General features: G+C 44.0%; 1 protein-coding gene across 4 annotated transcripts in view; it reads right to left on the bottom strand.

Moving 5' to 3' along the window:
* Positions 1 to 20,000, bottom strand: part of flna (filamin A, alpha (actin binding protein 280)) — a 55,247-nt gene that overhangs the window by 26,458 nt on the left and 8,789 nt on the right. For all 4 annotated transcript variants that reach the window (XM_069169237.1, XM_069169239.1, XM_069169238.1 and 1 more), the window contains exons 2-7: positions 19,364 to 19,842; positions 6,392 to 6,643; positions 4,530 to 4,627; positions 3,048 to 3,195; positions 2,750 to 2,868; positions 2,572 to 2,649 (exon numbers count right to left, since the gene is read on the bottom strand). In XM_069169237.1, the coding sequence (XP_069025338.1) occupies positions 2,572 to 2,649; positions 2,750 to 2,868; positions 3,048 to 3,195; positions 4,530 to 4,627; positions 6,392 to 6,643; positions 19,364 to 19,733 (1,065 nt within the window). In that variant the 5' untranslated portion in view covers positions 19,734 to 19,842. The remainder of the gene's footprint in view (positions 1 to 2,571; positions 2,650 to 2,749; positions 2,869 to 3,047; positions 3,196 to 4,529; positions 4,628 to 6,391; positions 6,644 to 19,363; positions 19,843 to 20,000) is intronic.

Here is a 20,000-nt window from a genome sequence, read left to right as displayed (position 1 = left end):
TTGCGCTGCAGGAGGCTGTTGTACCCTGTTATGTAAAGTGTCAAGTCAGCACCGTGAGACATTTATTGTTGCTTGTCCTGGTATCATCCATTAAATTGACTTAAATATGCATGTTTAGAAATCGTTTTTGTAATTTACTGGAAAATACTGAAATAACTTTAATTTTGTCACTACTGTCTATATTATGGTCATATTTTGTCCGATATGACAGTGAAATAAGTATTTAATTGCTAGATGATGTAAATATTTAACCTGCTCAAAACAAGATCTTTTCTGCTCCACTATAATGTCTGTGATCAACTGAAGTTCTGCATATCACACTTCTTTATGTTGCTTATTCAACTTTTGATTGCTTCCCAAACTACAATGTATGTGATGTCATAAATTGTGCACATCTTCAAATGAGGAAACTTTCCTCCTTTTAGTGTTGAACTTTGCACAGACATCATTCTGACCAGAAAATACTAAACAACACAGTGAAAGGAAATAGAAGCAAAACATATTTGTGAGTGGAGGTGACTTTAAATTAATGTTGGTGAACCTGCAGAAACCAGCTCTTAACAGACAACACGGTTTGTGATTGTTGCACCTCTATCAGACATGATTAAAAAAATGAAAGTGTGTACCGGTGGGAAAATGAGAGAAGGAAGCGGCTATAATCTGAGGAACAGAAGTGAAACAACTTTTCTTTTCACAGCTGTAAACCCAACTGAACTCCATTGAGCTCTGTGGGAGAATTTTGAAATATTTCTAATGCAGTAATTGTTTTTCTTTCAGTTTACATAAGAAAAGGAAACTTTAAGGACTTTTTTTTTTTTTTTTTTTTTTTTTTCCTTCATAGAAGACTGCATCCAATGTACACTGCTCAAAAAAAATAAAGGGAACACTTAAACAACACAATGTAACTCCAAGTCAATCACACTTCTGGGAAATCAACCTGTCCAGTTAGGATCAACACTGATTGTGAATCAATTTCATCTACTGTTGTACAAATGGAACAGACAACAGGTGGAAATGAGGCAATTAGCAAGACAACCCTATAAAGGAACGGTTCTGCAGGTGGTGACCACAGACCATTTCTCTGTCCTCGTCCTTTCTGGATGATTTTTGGTCCCTTTTGCATTTTGCCAGTGCCCTCACCACTAGAGGTAGCATGAGGCGGTCTCTCCAACCCACAGAAGTTGCTCAGGTAGTGCAGCTCATCCAGGATGGCACATCAATGCACGCTGTGGCAAGAAGGTTTGCTGTGTCTGTCAGCACAGTGTCAAGAGCACGGAGGAGATACCAGGAGACAGGCCGGTCCACCAGGAGACGTGGAGGGGGCCGTAGGAGGACAACAACCCAGCAGCGGGACCGCTATCTGCTCCTTTGTGCAAGGAGGAACAGGAGGAGCGCTGCCAGAGCCCTACAAAATGACCTCCAGCAGGCCACTAGTGTGCATGTTTCTACTCAAACTGTCAGAAACAGACTCCATGAGGGTGGTACGAGGGCCCGACGTCCACAAGTGGGGCCTGTGCTTACAGCCCAACACCGTGCGGGGCGATCGGCATTTGCCAGAGAACACCAAGATTGGCAGCTTCTCCATCGGCGCCCTGTGGTCTTCATGGATGAGAGCAGGTTCACACTGAGCACATGTGACAGAGTCTGGAGACGCCGTGAAGAACGTTCTTCTACCTGCAACATCCTCCAGCGTGACCGGTTTGGCGGTGGGTCAGCGATGGTCTGGGGAGGCGTTTCTTTGGAGGGCAGCACAGCCCTCCATGTGCTAGCCAGAGGTACCCTGACTGCCATTAGGTACCGGGATGAGATCCTCAGACCCATTGGAAGACCATCTGCTGGTGCAGTGGGCCCTGGGTTCTTCTGATGCAGGACAATGCTCGGCCTCATGTGGCTGGAGTGTGTCAGCAGTTCCTGTATGATGAAGGCATCGATGCTACGGACCGGCCTGCCCGTTCCCCAGACCCGAATCCAATCCAGCACATCTGGGACATCGTGTCTCGTTCCGTCCACCGACGCCACGTCCACCGCAGACTGTCCAGGAGTTGACTGATGCTTTGATCCAGGTCTGGGAGGAGATCCCTCAGGAGAACATCCGTCGTCTCATCAGGAGCATGCCCAGGCGTTGTCGGGAGTGATACAGGCACGTGGAGGACACGCACACTACTGAGCCTCATTTGGACTTGTCTTGAGGAATTTCCACAGAAGTTGGATCAGCCTGTGATCTGATTTTTCCACTTTTATTTTGAGTATGATTCTGAATCCAGACCTCCATGGATAATGATTTTGATTTCCATTAATCATTCTCATGTTATTTTGTTCTCAACACATTCCACTATGTAATGAATGAAGATTTTCAACTGGAATATTTCATTCATTGAGATCTAGGATGTGTTGTTTAAGTGTTCCCTTTTATTTTTTTGAGCAGTGTATTTGTATGTTATATAATCTACAAATTAACTAGTAAATATCTCAAAACTGTAGTTGGGTAATAGTACTCTTTTAGTACTTTCCACCACTGACGTCCTTCTTGCAGAGTCATATAGTTTCCATTCAACCAGGTCTTTAGCTTACCTTGTGCATGCCTGTGACTTTGGGAATGTAGAAGGCAGAGTAGGTACGGTTCTTGTCGTTGTTGGCCGTCACTTTAGCCTGAAAGAAATGTTGGAAAAGTTTACAAAGCTGGGAAAAAAAAAAAAAAAAAAAGAATAGACTGTATCTCACAAAGACCAAACCATGGAAAGGATCGAACCTCCTCTCTGTGTCCTGCAGGGTCCTCCACGTAGACCAGCACCTCCCCCATCCCTGCACTGATGGTCTCCACGGTGAACACGGCCTTCTTCATCACGACATTACCAACAGGCTCGATGCCTTCAGAGAGGACATTAAATAAATACGAAGATTTAATAGCATATATGGCCCACAGTTTATGTGTCCATGGCTATAAACATCCAGCAGCCTCTGTTGAAGTGGTGTGTGTGTGTGTGTGTGTGTGTGTGTGTGTGTGTGTGTGTGTGTGTGTGTGTGTGTGTGTGTGTGTGTGTGTGTACCTGGCCCGTAGGCGCGGGCCTTCTTGGGGTTGAGCTTGGGTCGGAGAGGAGCGCCAGGCTTCAGTTTTGCTTTGGGGAACTGGGACAGGTAGGTCATGACTGAATGTTCATCCACATTGGGGTCGACGATCTCCTCAGGGGTTATCACCTAGGAGACGAGAAAAGAAAAAAACATGTTTTCGAAATGAAATTAGAGGCTTTTTTTCCCCCTTGTTGGCATGTTTGGAGCTGAAAGAGCAGCTACAGATGTGCAGCCTAAAGCAGGGCTTGATTGGTTGCCATGGAGACTATTACCCATAAACTAAATCGGTTTGTGATTTAGTGATCAAAACCACATACCAACCTCTTCCTCAGCTCTGAAAGTACCTGAGACTCGACTCGCATGCAAACCAGCAGGCAGCCACTCATACAGAGGAGCCCGCCGTCTGACTTTACAAACCACAGAGGCAGCAGGGGAAAGGACGGAGACCTTTTCTGAGCAGAAGTAGAGCCAGAGCGGAAACAGCAGCGACCACAGAGCCAACTGCCAGCACGCTACGCTGTGCCAATCATGCCAACACAATGCTGTCAGACACACGCATACGACTATGTGGGGAATTTCAGTCACAATCACTCTGTTAAATGCTGAACTTTTAATTCTGGACAAGCATTCATGGGGATAAATTGTTGGAGTTTAAATTCTCTACATGATGTCCAAGTGAAATCTCAGCACTACTATTTAAATAATCACAATAATTTAGTGTGTTTAAGTCATTTTCCAAATAAAATGAAAAACATTTGCAGATTCAAGGCTCACAAATTAGACCATTTAATGCTCCTTGTGTGTTTACATAATTGTACACTAAATATGTTGGAGGTTGGGCCTGTTGGTTGGACAAAAACATCTGAGGAAAGTTATTTTACCATTTTTTATCTGCATGACAAATCAGTTAATTATCGAAAATAACAAGGATAATTTGAATAATTGTTTACTCCAGCCAGACCCTTTGTATTAAATACTTAGCTGGTGTTAAAGGATAAATCTGGTGGTCGTAACCAAAATAAAACACTCACTAAATGTATATTAATCCTCATCATATTAATCTGTATGAAAAAATATAGTCTCCTGCAAACACACTATTTCCTCCTGTTTTGTGGTTTAATTGGAGTTCCTAGCATCCTTTTTTTTTTTTTTTAATAAATCAGTTACCTTACAGATTACAGACACTAAGACAAATAAAATGCTGCTTCATGTCAAGTCCCAACAATGATAGGAAAAAGCGGCAGTTTATGCATTGACTAAATGTTTGCTAGCTCGAATCGTTGACACGGCAACAGTGAGCATGTCATTGTCATTCAGTGTGTTTGTTTTTCACCGCAGCTGTGGTGTGAACTGATTCATTAACCAGTGTCACACAACCAACATTAGCTGACATTAGCCACCACACAGGCTTATAGGGATAAAATACCAAGTTCCTCATCGGCCCAGCGAGATGGTTTTACCTGCGGGATGCCCAGCCAGTCGTCGGCTTGCTGCATGGCCTCGCGGGCGTTGTCCACTGGTTTGGTCTGATCCCACTGATCCCAGTCAGGACACAGACCTGCAGGAGAGACAGGAGGTCGGCTGGGTTTAGTACAGGAAGCAGTAGGACAGCGACTCATCATTGTGTGCACTCAAGTAGGAACACATTATGAAAATGATGAGATTATGATGAAAACAATGAGAATTTTATTATTTTATTCATTCATTTTAAAGATTGCCTTTTAAAACGCAACATTACCAGACATTTAAGCACTATAAACATTTTGCATTTGATAGCTGAGGCAAATGATGAAACATGTTAACACTAATAGTCCCAGTCAAAGAAAAGAGGCTCGCATAAATTTGAACCCTTTCTTGTTCTCAAAAGGTGTTTCAGGGATTCAAGTGCCTCCTGTCTAAAATAGTCAAATGCTATTTCTGGTGGATTCATGCACATTTAAGAAGACATGAGCTTCTCCCCACAAAGAAACTGAGAGCTCCTTTATCTTACAACCTGTCCGTCTAATTATGACAAACGTGCCTGCAAAATTACAGCCTTGACGACGTCCAGCAGATAAAAGGAAAATTCAAAACATGCCTAATCTTTGTTCCAAGGTAAATCAGTAATCAGATAAGGGGTCATGTTGCTCTTCAAATCGTCCGATGGATGAACGACAACCCTTCACAAGCATGTCAGGACGACGCGTCGGTCTCAGCATTTCTTTACTTTTACATAACCGACTCAAACCTGAGGCTTGTTATTTTTGGACACTGGTAGAAATCTTTTTGCCGGAGGGAATTGAAAGCTTTTGTTGAATCCTTATCTCTGGTTGGAGGCTGCTGGTGATCCACAGGTATGCCAACCATACGTGTAAACAGAAACCTCCTTCATGCCTCCTCTCTGCCAGCTCCTCCTCCTGCTCCTCCTCCTGCTCCTCCTTTTCCTAATACAACAGGACCATGATGGGAAGCGCTTCCCCCTCCTCTCCAGCTCATCATCACTGCTACCCTCAGTTTTTACTCACACAGATGAGAATTATGTGGGCATGCTTGGCCTTATCTGACCTCAGATCTGCACCTGTCAATCACGGTGCTGTGTGCTGATTGTTATGATGCTGGAAGACAGACTGAAATATGTCATCTCAAATTTATCAAAGCATCTTAAGACATTCAGAGTTTCAGTTGTTAGCTTTATATACACAACATGTTTGAAATGTTACTCTCACTGTTTGTGAACTGTGACGGTCAATAAAATGTGTCCATCAGTTATCTCGGTGTTGTTAGCTAAAGTCACTCCTTCTTATTAGTTTTCTGGAGGTCCATCTGAAAATAATCCCTCATTCATTAGAAAATGAGGTGCAGTCAGGTTACAGCTATCGGTGGGCGGGACTTAGTATCACCGAGTTTCCAATCAGATCCTCCCCCAGCTCGTCCAAATATGGTCACTTCCTGCTCCAAACCGCTCCGAACTAGCAAGATGGTGACGGACAGAATCTGAACTGGAGGATTCATAATGTTCACAAACCAACGGGTGAACTCAGTACAACCATGAAAACACTGAAAGTCTCCCCGGAGAAATTAAAAGATGAAGCATCTCCCTGCTCTGTGTGACGACTCGGCCTTCAGCGCGTCTGTTCGGAACAACAGCACATCTTTAGAAGTACTTGTGATCCCCCCCAGATATAAATCTTTCTAACTCTTAGTATTTGGCTGGTGTTAACTTTAGTCCCTGCCTTTGGGGGAAACACATGCACACCACACACACTCTAGTCCTTTACCTCCACTGACCCTTGAAAAAAACACACACACACACACACACACACACACACACACACACACACACCTGGAGCACAGCTGTCGACCAGGGCCCCCAGGGCCCGGCCCGTCTGCCAGTCCCTGTGGAAGTTGGTGATGGGCAGCTCGGGCAGCTTGTTCTGGATCCATCCCAGCAGCCTCTGCTTGGGCGTCTTCTGCTTGCCGTCATCACCCTCCTCGTCCTCGTCCCACATGGGCATGGAGATGGAGTAGTGCAGGATCAAGGTCCAGATCAGACCCAGGATCAGCTTCAGGTTCCCATCCACGATGGCTTTAGAGTCTGGAGAACAGAGAAAGGGCAGATATGAAGTCATGTTAACAATATTTAACATTAGTACAAACCTAAAAACAGACAGATGATGGACAGATTTCCATCACAGGTGTTTTAGAACTCTGGAAATTTACTAATTGACTTAATGCATGTCAGGAAAATCTGCTTCTTTTCTTTCCAGAGATGATTTTAAGATGCAGCTCTCCTTTAATTTAAAGTCAGGTCATAAAGAGTGAAGAGGAGGAGAGAAGCAGCAGACTAGAGGAAATACTTATTTGATCAGAACTGAGGTTGATCCTCCTCAGGAGCGTCTTTGCTAACGGCCATCTAACGTATGGCTACGCCTTTAAGGAGGAGCGGGATGCAGACTGAGAAATCATCCTCCATGATCTGGTCGGGGGAGAGATAGCGATCGTTTATGTTGACTGTGGCAATTTTTGTACAGATTTCAATCTGGCTTCAGACCACATTGCAGCACTGAGAGCGCACTGATAAAAGGTGTCGAATGGCCAAGTAGTAAAAGTAAAACTTGTTATTAAATTATTCGTATATATTTCTTTTGCCTTTTTGATCATATGTCCTTTTTTTACAGCTCCCTCTGCTTCTTTCTCACTGATCAGACTTTTACATTCACCGTTAACTATGTAGAGCACCATGAATTGGCTTATACAAATGTTTCAGCATTATTACTTTATTAATACAGATTCTATTAAAGACATGAAACTTTTACTGACTCCAGTTAATCTCAGGGTGGCGACAGAAACCGAAGGTCCTGATGAGCGTTGAAGGAATTTTTTAATTAATCATATTGCAATGGGGGACATCTGAGCAGGAATATGAAATATTGCAGTACAACACCAATTCATATTGTAACAGAATGACACAACAGCATATGAAGTCCCAGGTCAGGTTGTTCCTAAATCCCATTTAAGGCATTTGTGTGCCTTCAAGTCAGAGCCACACCCACCGCTGCAAGCGAAGGACAGTGATGCAACCAGAAGCCAGTCTGGACACGAGGACGCACGTAAACTCTGTGGTGTGCACACATGTTGCGCAAGAAGCAGCTGATCAGGAGGGATGATTGCTCAGGTTCAGCCATGATGGAAGGGTGGAGCAGAGTGTTTGTGCATCTCTTCACTGATGGTGAACAGAGATCCTTACAAGAACCAGAGCTTTAACCCCATCCACCTCCTTAACGGAGGCTCGGTGCCGATATGTGGGAAGTGACACTTTTGGGTCAGTCTGCACAGAAATACTTTTTAATCCTACTTCTTACAGGCAGCTTTGTTCTGGGATTTCATACGATTCAAAACTCTGATAAGAACTGCAGACGGCAGTAAAAACAACACAACACATATTAAGGAGAGCTTTAGTCTGTTCTGATTCCCCAATTATCATCAACCTAATTTGTTTTGTTAATGTTGTCTAGACTGGGATAATTGTTGGTAGCAGCAGCTCAACCTCAACAACAACAAAGCTTCAAACTATCTTTTTTTTCTTCTTCTTCTTCCATGTTTTTGCATTAGAGTGCTCAGGGGAGGGGGGGGGTGCAGTTGGGGGTTGGGGCTACTGAAAAGAATACTTAAGGCCTGCCATACAAGGGGTCTGAAAGCTGTTCGCCGAGAGCCACAGGAGAGAGTTTGAGGACTGGGTCGGGATGGATGGGCGCCGCAACCAAAAGGGGGAGCGGTGGAATTTGATGAAGAGGAGGAGCGGAGCAAACAAGCTAGTCAAGAGACGAAGGCTGTTGAGATATTAAAAAGTAAATCTAATGCACAGAAACAACATCCAATGACTTGAAAGGAGTTGTTATTTGCATGCAGCACTGCTCTTGGGACATCTCAGCTGGCTGCTCATCTCATTTCATGTTCCAACAGAAAGATGTGCTGTGAGAGCAGCAGCCATCCCAGCGAAGACGTGACGCGCGAGCTGCTCCCAGTGGACACACACACACACACACACACACACACACACACACACACACACACACACACAGAAGAAGCAGCAAGGGTCAGACAACAGGTTTGCTTGGATGACCCGTCCCCACTTTGGGAACTTTGAGAGAGCTTCACTGTTATAGCAACCAAGTGGCGACTCGGTCCGCAAAGGAATGGAGGAAGAGGAAGACGTAGAGACAGACCGAAGACAGCAGCGAGGGGAAAACAAGAGAAAGGTTGCCTCAGGGCAGACAAAACTAAAGGTAGAAGTTGTCATTTGCATTGATAGGAGTGTTTGATTGCCTTCATGAGTAGCACAGGTTTGTACTTGCAGCAGGAATGCAGATGTAAGTCAGGTGAGTCACATAGCAGCCTGTCAGCCACACTGAAGTATGACCAGAACACCAGAGTGAACTAGTGAACTAGTAATGGTTTTTTTTTTTATGTTGCTTTTTCAGTTAATTTTGTCTGTAAAAATTCAAAAATAGTAAAAAAAAAAAAAAAAAACTGCCATCATAAGTTGTAATTTTCTGAGTCAAAGCCAAACCGTGCCTCTGCCTGCACAATGTACTCTAACGGTTTCAGTTAACAGCAGATGAGCCAGTCATCATCCCACGGTTTGTTATAGTCCAGACAGATTCTGATCATTCTGATAATGTGTGCTATTTGATTTGTGCCACACACACACCCACATGCACAGCACAGCCACTAAACATGCAAGGAATCTGCCAGCATTCCCAGCAGACCACAGTGCATCAGGCCTGACGGAGCCCATATACGGACACAGACTGCAGCAGACCCGCCCCCCTCCTCCCCCTCCCTCTGCTGACTCAGAACCCCCCCTCTTGTTGCCAGTGTGTGTGTGTGTGTGTGTGTGTGTGTGTGTGTGTGTGTGTGTGTGTGTGTGTGTGTGTGTGTGTGTTGGGGGGGGAGAGAGAGAGAGAGAGAGAGAGAGAGTGTCTATGGTTGATGTTCCTTTTTTGCCCCCAAAAACTCCTATGACTCATCCACTTGGCATGTTGTTGTTGCTGCTGCCCCCCACATCCCCTCCCCCCAACAAGCCTCCTGTGACATCGCAATGACATCATCGCAACCCCTGAACCACAGCCTGACCTGATCCCAGCATCTCGGCAAAAGGGAGGGGGGGAGGAGGGGACAGCAGGAGGAAAAGGCTCTGAACCATATATTCAATATTCAGGTTGGACCGGAACATCTGGAGCAGATTAGTCCTGAGATTTTGTGAAGCAAAGGACGAGCAGCACAGACGGTCTGGATTGTCCTGAGGTCTCTCCCATCTGTATTCATCATATCCTCATATCTGTTCATCTATTTAAAAAAACTGAACACAGGACGGTCTGAAGATAAATCTTTCTATGAATACTTGGCTCTCTACACAATTCTCTCTGCAGTGACTCAGGATTGTAATTAATTACATTTGATAAAGAGCTCGAGAAAACAGTGACATACAAGTCATGGCAGCATAACTCAATAATAAGTCCTCACACTTTATTCAGAGGAGTTTCTTTTGTACTCATCAACTCTCGTCTCTCAACTGTCTGCAAACAGTTCAGAAGAAGTAATTAAAAGTTAAACTGTACAACGCAGCTAATAAGCTACAAGACTGCTGACTATTTTACCTCCATGGTCAACATGAAGACCTTTTTCTATTAACTGATGGTGTCACAGTTTTTCCAAAGTTAAAGCTGCCATTTTGTTTGTGTGACCTGGCCTTTAATGTATGTTACAATGGAAAAATAACAGTCGGACAATAAATGGACCTGGACTTCTCCGCTGGGACCCCGACCAGGATCAGGACGCTCTCATGAGCACCCTTTATGACAGGAACACAGAGAGGAACGCTAAAGAAGTAAAAACGTGGATATTTTGGTGGCCCAGCGGGATTTGTCCCAGTAGGCCTGATGGCCAGTGCACCACTGGTCACAATAAAATACAAGTCAATATTGCAGAAGTGCTTTGAGACGGACTGAACTTCACGAGTAAAGCTCATGCAAAGGAATACACATACTGATGATTCATCTTTCAGTGGTTAATTTGCATTAATAATTGATCAATAATGAGAGGCGCATTCTGATTACACATGCTTCCAACTAAAGCCGTCCTGATCATGACATTCTTCGTCACACAAAAGATTATGATTAACGACTGAATTTTCTTTCCATGTTTATTTTTATGCCACTATTAAAGTATAGGACTAATCATGATTGCATACGACACAAACACTGTGGTGTTTGGCTTTGCAACTAAATTCATAATGTTAATGTCAACAGATGCTCATCAAAATGTGGTCGGTTGAATATTAGAAGTTAAGCATCTCAAAATAGTTCGTGGAACGATGTCTCCGCTCAGGTGCCTTTAAATTGTAGCAGAAGAAGTGGGCTCAATTTGATGTTATCATTTAAAAAAAAACAAAAAAAAACACAAAACTCAAATAGTGGAAAAGGACGTGGACATATGATATTTGTGTTAGTTTCATCCAGCTGTTTTATACTGATGATTGGAAACAATTCTAAACGACTACGTCAGAGGACGGTGGCCAGCTCAAATAACTGTGGATGCCACAACCGTGCAGATACAAGTCACAAGCACGAGGACTCAAGTGGGCTGTGAAGACAATGTATGCTTAATAGTTAATGTCATCCCTACCTTTAATAAAAATGTAGGACTCTTAATTTCAAAGTTTCTCCATTTTAATCGCAGTATTCTGAATAAACTACATTAAATTTGGGATTAAAATGATATTACCGATTACAGCGGTGGTGAGCTAACCAACCAAGCGTCAGCATCGTGCCAGCACCCTCCTCATGTCTCTCTTAAACGTGTAATGTTCAGCACTGCGTGAGTGGGACTCTATTAAGCTGCACATACTGAACACATTTATGTTTGGCAGACACCTCCGACATAAAGATAATCAAAGGGTGTTAGGTTCAGCTGAACAATGACACACACACACACACACCTTGAAAAACCCAGACAGAACTCACTGAGGAAATGTCGCACATTCCACACGGACCTTATCTCACACACACAATCATAGTAGGTCTGTGCAGTATCTACCTTTGTAACATGTTATGCAATATAAATAATGATCATTTAGAGGACATGACCGTTACATAAATTAGGTTTGCAGCCTCAAACATCCAAAAGCTGAAAGTCTTTGACCTGCAGCTCTCTCTGCTGTCCCTCCCACCTCTCCTCAAACTCCATGCAACAAGCCAGACTGGAGCTACTACACTTCCTCCTCTTCCTTTCTACTCCTTCCAGTCATCCTCCCTCCCTCCCTCGTTTCCTCCCTCCTTCTCCTCACTCCCTCCCTCCTTTTCCTCACTCCCTCAGCTGGAAAAAGTTCCTCCTGGTTTTTTAGCCTTAAAAGGGCAGAAGCAAACTGGATCCTGGCAGCCCTCCCATTCCCTGGGCTCTGGTTACAGACAAGGGGAGGGAGGAGGGAGGACAGGACAGGGGAAAGGGAAGGAAGGCGGAGGGGCCAAGACAGAAAGAAAAAAAAAAAAAGAGAGAGAGAACAAAAAAAAAAAAGAAAAGGGGGAAAAAAAGTGCTGTGTGGGACATTTTTAAAGCCCACACTGACAAGAGCAGCCGCTGAGGATGGGCTGAGATATGTTCATATGAGAGAGGAGAGCAGATAGGCCGAGAGAAGAATGTGGGTTGAAGGGGGGCTAGGCAAAGAAAGAACAATGAAAAACAGGAGGAGGAGCAGGAGGAGCAGGAGAAGGAGGGAGGAGGGGCAGGCTGAGGAGGTGATAGGAGGACACTGGAACCCCACAATATGAACAATGAGGATGTTCAATACATAACATGTGGCTTTAGTTATCTTTTAATTTAACTAGGAAAAGTCTCACCGAGATTAAAAAAAAAAAAAAAAAAAAAAAATCTCTTTTACACAAGTGTTCAGGCCAAGACAGGAAGCAGTACAATTATCAGGGTTGCAAACAAACATGTACGAATTTACTATAAAAAAAAAAAAGAAAAAAAAGAAAAAGAAAAGCAGTCAACTGTTTGCTTCCTGGAAATACCTGAAAACTAAGATCAAGCAGAAGAGCAGATCAGAGTATCCCGGTAATTAATAGTTCTTGTCCTGGCAAAAATGATGCAGTCTGGAAAAGGTGATCCCCTCCAGACACCGTGTGTGTTTGTAGTGCAGCGTTCTTGAGAATTTTCCATGAAAAATTACAGTATTGCATTACAGGATATGATATCATTGCTGTTTACATGCAATCTATTCAAATAAGTGAGAGAATATGTTGCTTTATGTCGGCTTGTCCAATCTGAACATGAAGTACAGGGTGTCGGGGCACATTTCCAACTCTGATGTAATGCAATAGCCGGAATACCGCTGGACTGAATGGGAAAGCCACTCTGCTAATCCCCAGCATCCACTTGACCAGTCCCCCTTTTTTTTGCCAGTGCAGACAGGAAGTTATGCTAATGATAATGAGCTGGCAGGAAGTGATCCATATTGGACCAACTGAGTGGCTGAACTCTCTCCATTATCTCACTCCCAGAGCAGCATTCCTCCCAGTCATCTGCCCCCACAGTCACTCTCTTACTTTTTATCTTGTTTCTGAAAACGAAAGATTAAGTTTGATGCCATATCACCGACACAAGCAGGCTCGATAGATACTGCAATGGATCTATGAGGTGCTCTCTTATTACATGATGACTGATGCTGCAGTTTTTAATCAGGTACGTTTAGCTTTGGCTACTTTAGGGCAACAAAAACGAGCTCTCAACAACAATGACATGACTACCTTATAGAGTTCGATAAGGTAAATCGATACCTTGGCACAAAGTGGATGCCAAAATTCCAGGAACATGACAGTCCCTTTTCTTCTATGGCACCACATATGCTGTACATACTGGAAATACGGAATAATAACAACATAGAAAATGGTGGTGGGAGGTGCAGCAACACGTCCACTGGGACTTGTGGAAAAAAAAAATTGATAAATAAATAAATTGCGCCAAGAATCGTGTATGGGAATACTTTGCGTGTGAGTCTGATGGTCGGGGACAAGAGGCAGAAAGAAAACAGTGTCACAAAGAGTAAACACCTGAAATATTATCTATTCGCCAAAGACAAACATCAAGATCTTTTCACCTGCATATACACAGAACTGAGGGCGAGAGAGTTTCAGTTGTTAACTTTATATCAATACGTCGACACATGGGTTAGATTAATTTATCTTTTGCTCATTTACTTCACCAACTCCAGAGGAAAATGGCTCCTGATGTTCAACTACTTCCACGGCCAACTTTGCTTTGGTTCGATAAAAGACGCTCGAGATTGTAAAATTAGAGCTGAGTTTTCATCGGTTTGTCATTACGAATCATCCCCTTCACTCTAGTGAGCCACGGCTTTAAAAAAAAATGTTGACCTAAATTGAAACGGAACAATGTAAAATCTACCTAAACCAAGATGCATATGTAACTTTCAAATAAAAAGAGAGACACAATCTGACAAACATGTGTCCTTCCAGAACCACTCAGGTACCCGAGACCCCCAGTTAGACCAAGATCAATGAAAAATGAGGGCAGCGCGAGTGCCAAAAGAAAAAATGCAGTTCCTTGAGGCCACTTGAGGCCGTCTCCAAAACCAAGTCAAGTGAGCTACATGCATGTTTCAGCAACCTGGCCGCCTCAGTTCCACCCATGCACCACCTGTTTGCCTAATTTTGGATCAGCAGGAAGTACAGCCAAGTCGAGCAGTGACGGTGATGGTCATAACCATCCAGAGCTGAGTTTCAAAACCACACTTCACGAAACATCTGGATGACATCATGCCCATTTTTTTTTTTTCAGTCTATGAATTACATGGATTAGAGTTTGAAAAATAGCCATCTCAAGTCCCACACGTGATTCCTCAGAACCTGTGAATACCTTTAAATGCTCATGCAAAATATGGTTTCAACAGTCAGAGAGTTTTCCATCGCATTTATACCACATTCTGTCCCCTTAATATCCCTGGTTTCACTTGATCATTGTTAGTGATGTATAAATTGAGGAGCAGGGCCATTTAAATTTACCAAAATTTCAGTGTCAGTGTTAATGAATTGATGTGCTTTGTGAGTAACTTTGTAAACAGAAATGATCAAAAACATAACAGTCCCTACTTATTTCATCCAGCTTTAAACTGATTTTCTACGTGTAGTCACAATATGCAGGTCACGATACAAACAAGGACATAGCCAACAGTGGAAAATACATGCCGACACCCAGACAAGGAGTCAGCAACTTCTACAAGAAATTTAATGGAACTGCATCATCAATAGATAATCGCAGAATCAACGCAGATTCACACAAGAGCCAATTTAGAAACAGTGTTAGTTCATTTGAGTTGAACAAGCCAAGCAGCGAGTCATGGATCGGCGTGGAATCTACCTGCAGTCCGACAGATTTGGGTCAGAAGGTGTCACTCTTGTCAGGTATCCCTGCCTCCTCTGTCTCACTGCCCGACTCACACATATTAAGGTCAGCTGATGCAGGCAGACACAGTTATGGTGAAACCAGAGTCGTTGCCCACCTGCACAGACGTCTGTTAGCCTTAGCTAAAGCTAAAATGCTAACTTTCTTAACTGTTTTCTGCAATAAAGTAATTCATTGTGATGGTCCAACATCTTTAGAAATGAATCTATACACAAACAGGGCAGCTGCTTAATTAAATCATCACGGAGAAGAGTAATAGTGTCATGCTAAAAGCGAACTATCTTGGTTAGATGTTATCTTGACTGTCAAGACAGATTATTTTAATTCATTTCTCAATTACTTTGTACAAAATGAGTAAATTACAGTTTCACAGTATCTATATCTCTGAACACTTTCTTTCAGCTCAGCCCAAGTAAGACTGGAGCCTCAAAACCTCAGTGTACTGAAATGAGCAAATTAAAATTACAATTGAAAGAGGAATGTCATTTTATTTCCAAGCTAAAAATGTATAAATAAGCTTTTTAAACTTGCAAAAAAATAGCCTACATGCTAGTTGTACAAGAGCACATGGATAACTCCTGTTAGGAGGACGCTCATCTCCGTCTTTTATGAGTAATATACAACACATTTCCCTGTTATGTAACAGGAGGACACAGCTGGTTGTTGCCACACAGGCGTCTGTCTCAACCTGCACATCTCCACTCCGAGCCAAAGATAGCGCAGCCGCCAGATACCAAGTTACACCACCACTCTGTTGATTTCAGATCCTGCTGCGTGGACGACGGGGAGAGCTTTGGCACAACATCGTGCCCTCTCAACCGATTGCGCACAAGCTCGGTCAGGTAAGGTGTCTCTGAAGGGTTTTAAAGAATCTGGGCTGGGCTGCTGACGGACGGAAAGCAAAAGATGCTGCTGATGAGAAGACGACGAAGAACGAACCTCTGCACACGCATTTAATTAACAAAACAAGTCTTAATCTGCTGAACAGCTAACGTGTGTTAAAGCTTCGTTACCTGCGCACAAACAAACAAACAGGATGATTGCGAAGTGAAACGAGCCGGCTTGTACAAACATGGGTGTGATGAGGACAGCCGAGCATGCAGAGAAGATCTCTCTGCACATGCACAACAGGAATGTCCTCACAGGAATACAGATTTAAATGTAAAAACGGTCCTGGAATCACAACAAACTAAATATACAGACTCATGCAGGAGACATGCTGTGGTGTAAAGTGCTTCAGTCAGCATCACTGTCACCGCCACCTGCTGCTAGGTGGCAGCCTCACCACTCTTCAACTGCATCCCTGACCGAACACAAGCGAGCTCTCCTCTGGGTTCATCAGTGATCACGTGTCTGCTGCTGCTGCTGCTGCTGCTGCCAGATCATGTGGCTTTTTTTTTGTCAAAACTGCAGAAAGAGAGATTATCTGTTGGATTGAAAGCTCATTACAGTGAGCGGTAGGCTGCAGTCTGTGGGTACTGTGGGAACAGGAGGAAAGCGTCATTGTGGCGAGACACTGACTTAAAAAGGTCCCACATGGGAACAACAGTGGATCCACTTCAAGTACCGACCCTCAGCTCAGAGATGCTGATGACGCACGTGAGGGGACTGTGATTAAAGCTGGTGGGGCGGACCGAGAGTTGTGCAGGTGCAGAATAAAGTGGCAGTCCTGCTTTGTTATTCCAGACGAGATGATCAGATAACCATTTAATACACACGTTTGGGAAACTTCTTTTATCTGTTTTCTTGCTGACGGTTATTCGAGAAGATGGATACCACTCCGTGTAGTAAAGATAAAGCTACAGCCGGTTAGCTTAGCTCAACATAGAAACTGGAAATGGGGGGGGGGGGGCAGCGAGGCTCGCTCTTTCCAAAGTTAACAAATGTCTGCACCTCACTTATCTCATTTACTTAATCCATACAAAAACCAAAGTGTACAAAAGACATGTTGTGGTTTTATTGGGACTATGGGAGGGACTATTTCTTGGCCAAATGCAACAACTTTCATAAGTCAATGAGCCTGGCATGTAACTGCCAAGCTTGTCGTTTTACACTTAAGTTTTTGTATGGATTAAATAAACAGGGTGGCAAATAGCCTCTGAGTTTCTGCTGGCTGGATTTTGTATTCTTCTGGACAGAGCTAGGGCAGCAATTTCTAACTAGCAGTCAGCCCTAGTTTTACATTTACGTTGCAGATGTAAAAACAGTATCATTTTTAAACTCAATGTGTTTCCCAAAACTTCTCCACTAACTTGGCCTTAGGTCATTTATCAAACACAATTGCAAAAAAAAACATTTGCAAAATTCAGTGGCTCATATCTAAAGGATGTTTTTATTTTATTTTCCGTTTTATATCAATAATGTTTTGGAGGTTTTCAACACCTCTCACCTAATGCAGAGGAACATTTTGTAGTAGTCCTGCAAATGATTCATCCATTGATTCATTATTGTAATTCCTGGTTGCTTTTAGGGTGGGGCAAGCTACTGGCTGGTCTTGAGTAACTCTTGATAACAGTGTGGCAGCATTGCACATCAATACTCATCCAAATTTAGCAAACAAGCAAAAGAAAAGTGAAGTGAGAAGTGAAAGAGGTGTGGACATCAAGATACAACTGAAAAAAAAAAAACCTGATAAGTCACCAGTTAAGAAAATGATTTAACGGGCAGAAAATGTTCTGAAAATAAAGAAGTACAGAGCAAAAGAAGGAGGGAGAGACCGCGTGCATCATGCCGAGCAAGAGGTTGGTAGTTTGGTAATTTGTGGTGAGTGTTGCTGCCTGGGTGTGTCCATTTTCTGCAATGAAAAGGAGGAAGTTACAGAAGAGAATGGCTCCTCTCTCATCTTCAGATTAAATGACTCAAAAAGGGCAGCTGGGGATGAGGGTGAGTCACCACACAGACAGACAGACAGACAGACAGACAGACAGACATGTAGGATGGCTCACTGGGCCCTGAATACCAGCAGAGCATTGTTGGATTAAACACATTGGCATCGAGACTAGAAACATGAAGGGAAAATACCTCTCACAACCAAAATTTGCTTTGAACTTTGAAAAACACAATCTTCACAGCGCCTCCACTTCTCCATCTACAGTTTGAGCTGTTTGATGTAAAGGTTCAAACAGTGACATCCCCTCACCTGCAGGCGGTAGTACCGTGTGTGTGTGTGTGTGTGTGTGTGTGTGTGTGTGTGTGTGTGTGGAAAAATTACAAAGTGAGCCAGACATTGCCCCCCCCCCCCCCCCCCCCCCCAGGGATGACAAGAACTCACTCATGTCTGATTCACAGACCTCTTTCCTTACTTCCGACCACAGACTCTCTGTAAATACAGGTCTGGTCTTTACTCCAGGTGTGTATCTGACACAATTCCCACACAACCACAACCATGAACTGAATAATAGTGAGAATAAGTCCATGCAGGACCTCTGAGTCACTCTGAGAGCACTCGTTCATTGCAGTGAGGTGATCTAGACATGTTGGAGAGCACTCTCTTCTCCATGGCTCAGCAGAAAATGACTTTAATTCACCCACAATTCTGAACCGACTGCGAAAGTGGCAGTGTTGTTGAGCAGGGCAAGCAGCTGCATGTAGGCAAAGCCCATTAAACCCAATTTTCTGGCAAAGTGTGAGCCAAGTGCTGTGTATTTCAGTGGAGACCCAGCCTCAGCCTACTGCACGACATGAGCACACACAATAGCCCTGTGTCTCTATCTTTCTCTGTGTGTGTGTGTGTGTGTGTGTGTGTGTGTGTGTGTGTGTGTGTGTGTGTCAGCTCTCCTGTCCTACTAGGAGTTACATGCAAGCCCACAAAAGTTTTGGCCCAGGGGAAAAGAGAAAGGACGGAGCCCCCCCCTCTCTGCAAAGTCGGACCCCATCTCCTCCTCCTCCTCCCACAACAACCCACCTCAAATCTGTTCAGCTGGAGACAAAAGCGCTGTGCCCCTGGACACCAGAGGAAACGCCTTCCCTCTCACTGAGAGCACATTCAGAAATGTTTGCAACACTGGCAACTGTCCTGTAGACTTATTTAACACTAGTTCAGAGGGAAAAACATGTTTTAACCTCGTTTTTTTTGTTTTTTGTACCAAGTAACAGTTTTCCTTGACTTGGCTGCTCATCTTTTAATCGGTGTGCGCCCCTGCAGGCATGCATTCATACGCTGTTCTCTAAATGATCACCATCTAAAAGACAGTGCAGTCAAATGCAGCTAGCACTAGAGGGAACACCAAACATGTATGCACAAACTGCAGCACAGAGGAGCGCAGAGGCCACCTGTATGAAGGTGAAAGATCCTGGCGCTCATTCATCCTCAACTCACACACAACTGACCCACCTATTGACACCAGCTTGATGTTCTCCTTGTCCAGGAACTCCAGAGCCACCGACACGTTCTCCAGCTGCATCTGGCGGAAGGTAGGCCTCTGGTTGTACTTTCTGAACATTTTCTTCTGGGACAGGACCTCCAGGAGCCCGATGAGCCGCAGCCCGTCGCCGAGGTCCGTCTGCAAGTTGCCGAGCCTCTTGTTGACGCATTTCAGGTGCTCGTTACACCAGCGGGTGAAGGTGTTCTGCTGGATCTTCTTCCACGGCGCATCCTCGGCCAGGTCCTTCTCCGTGGCGGGCATTTCTGCGTCCTTGTCCGTGGAGAGAGCGTTGGGAGCGGGCGCGGCGCTCTGGTGGAGCCGGGGGTGGGAACCACTCATTTTTATGGTCTCCGCTGTCTCTCGGTTCGCTGGCTGTTTTTTTCTGGGTGGAGTCTGCTCAACTTTGCGTGGCCGCTCCCTCTCTTTCTCTCTTCACTTTTTAACTCGTCTGTTTGAGAGAAAAGAAAAAGAAAGAAAGAAAGGGGTGAACATGAGAGAGTTGACTTATAGTCCGCAGATAGAGGTTTCGTAAAGAAAGTAGGCGGATAAGAAGGAAAGAAGGGAGTCATTTTGGTTCAAACGATGAATCAGCTCCAGCCCCAATTA

This window comes from Embiotoca jacksoni, unplaced genomic scaffold (assembly GCF_022577435.1).
Source record: "Embiotoca jacksoni isolate LCO1_2020_lvr unplaced genomic scaffold, fEmbJac1.0.p SCAF_43, whole genome shotgun sequence".
Classification (NCBI taxonomy): Eukaryota; Metazoa; Chordata; class Actinopteri; family Embiotocidae; genus Embiotoca; species Embiotoca jacksoni.
This window is presented reverse-complemented; position numbering and strand designations above follow the sequence as displayed.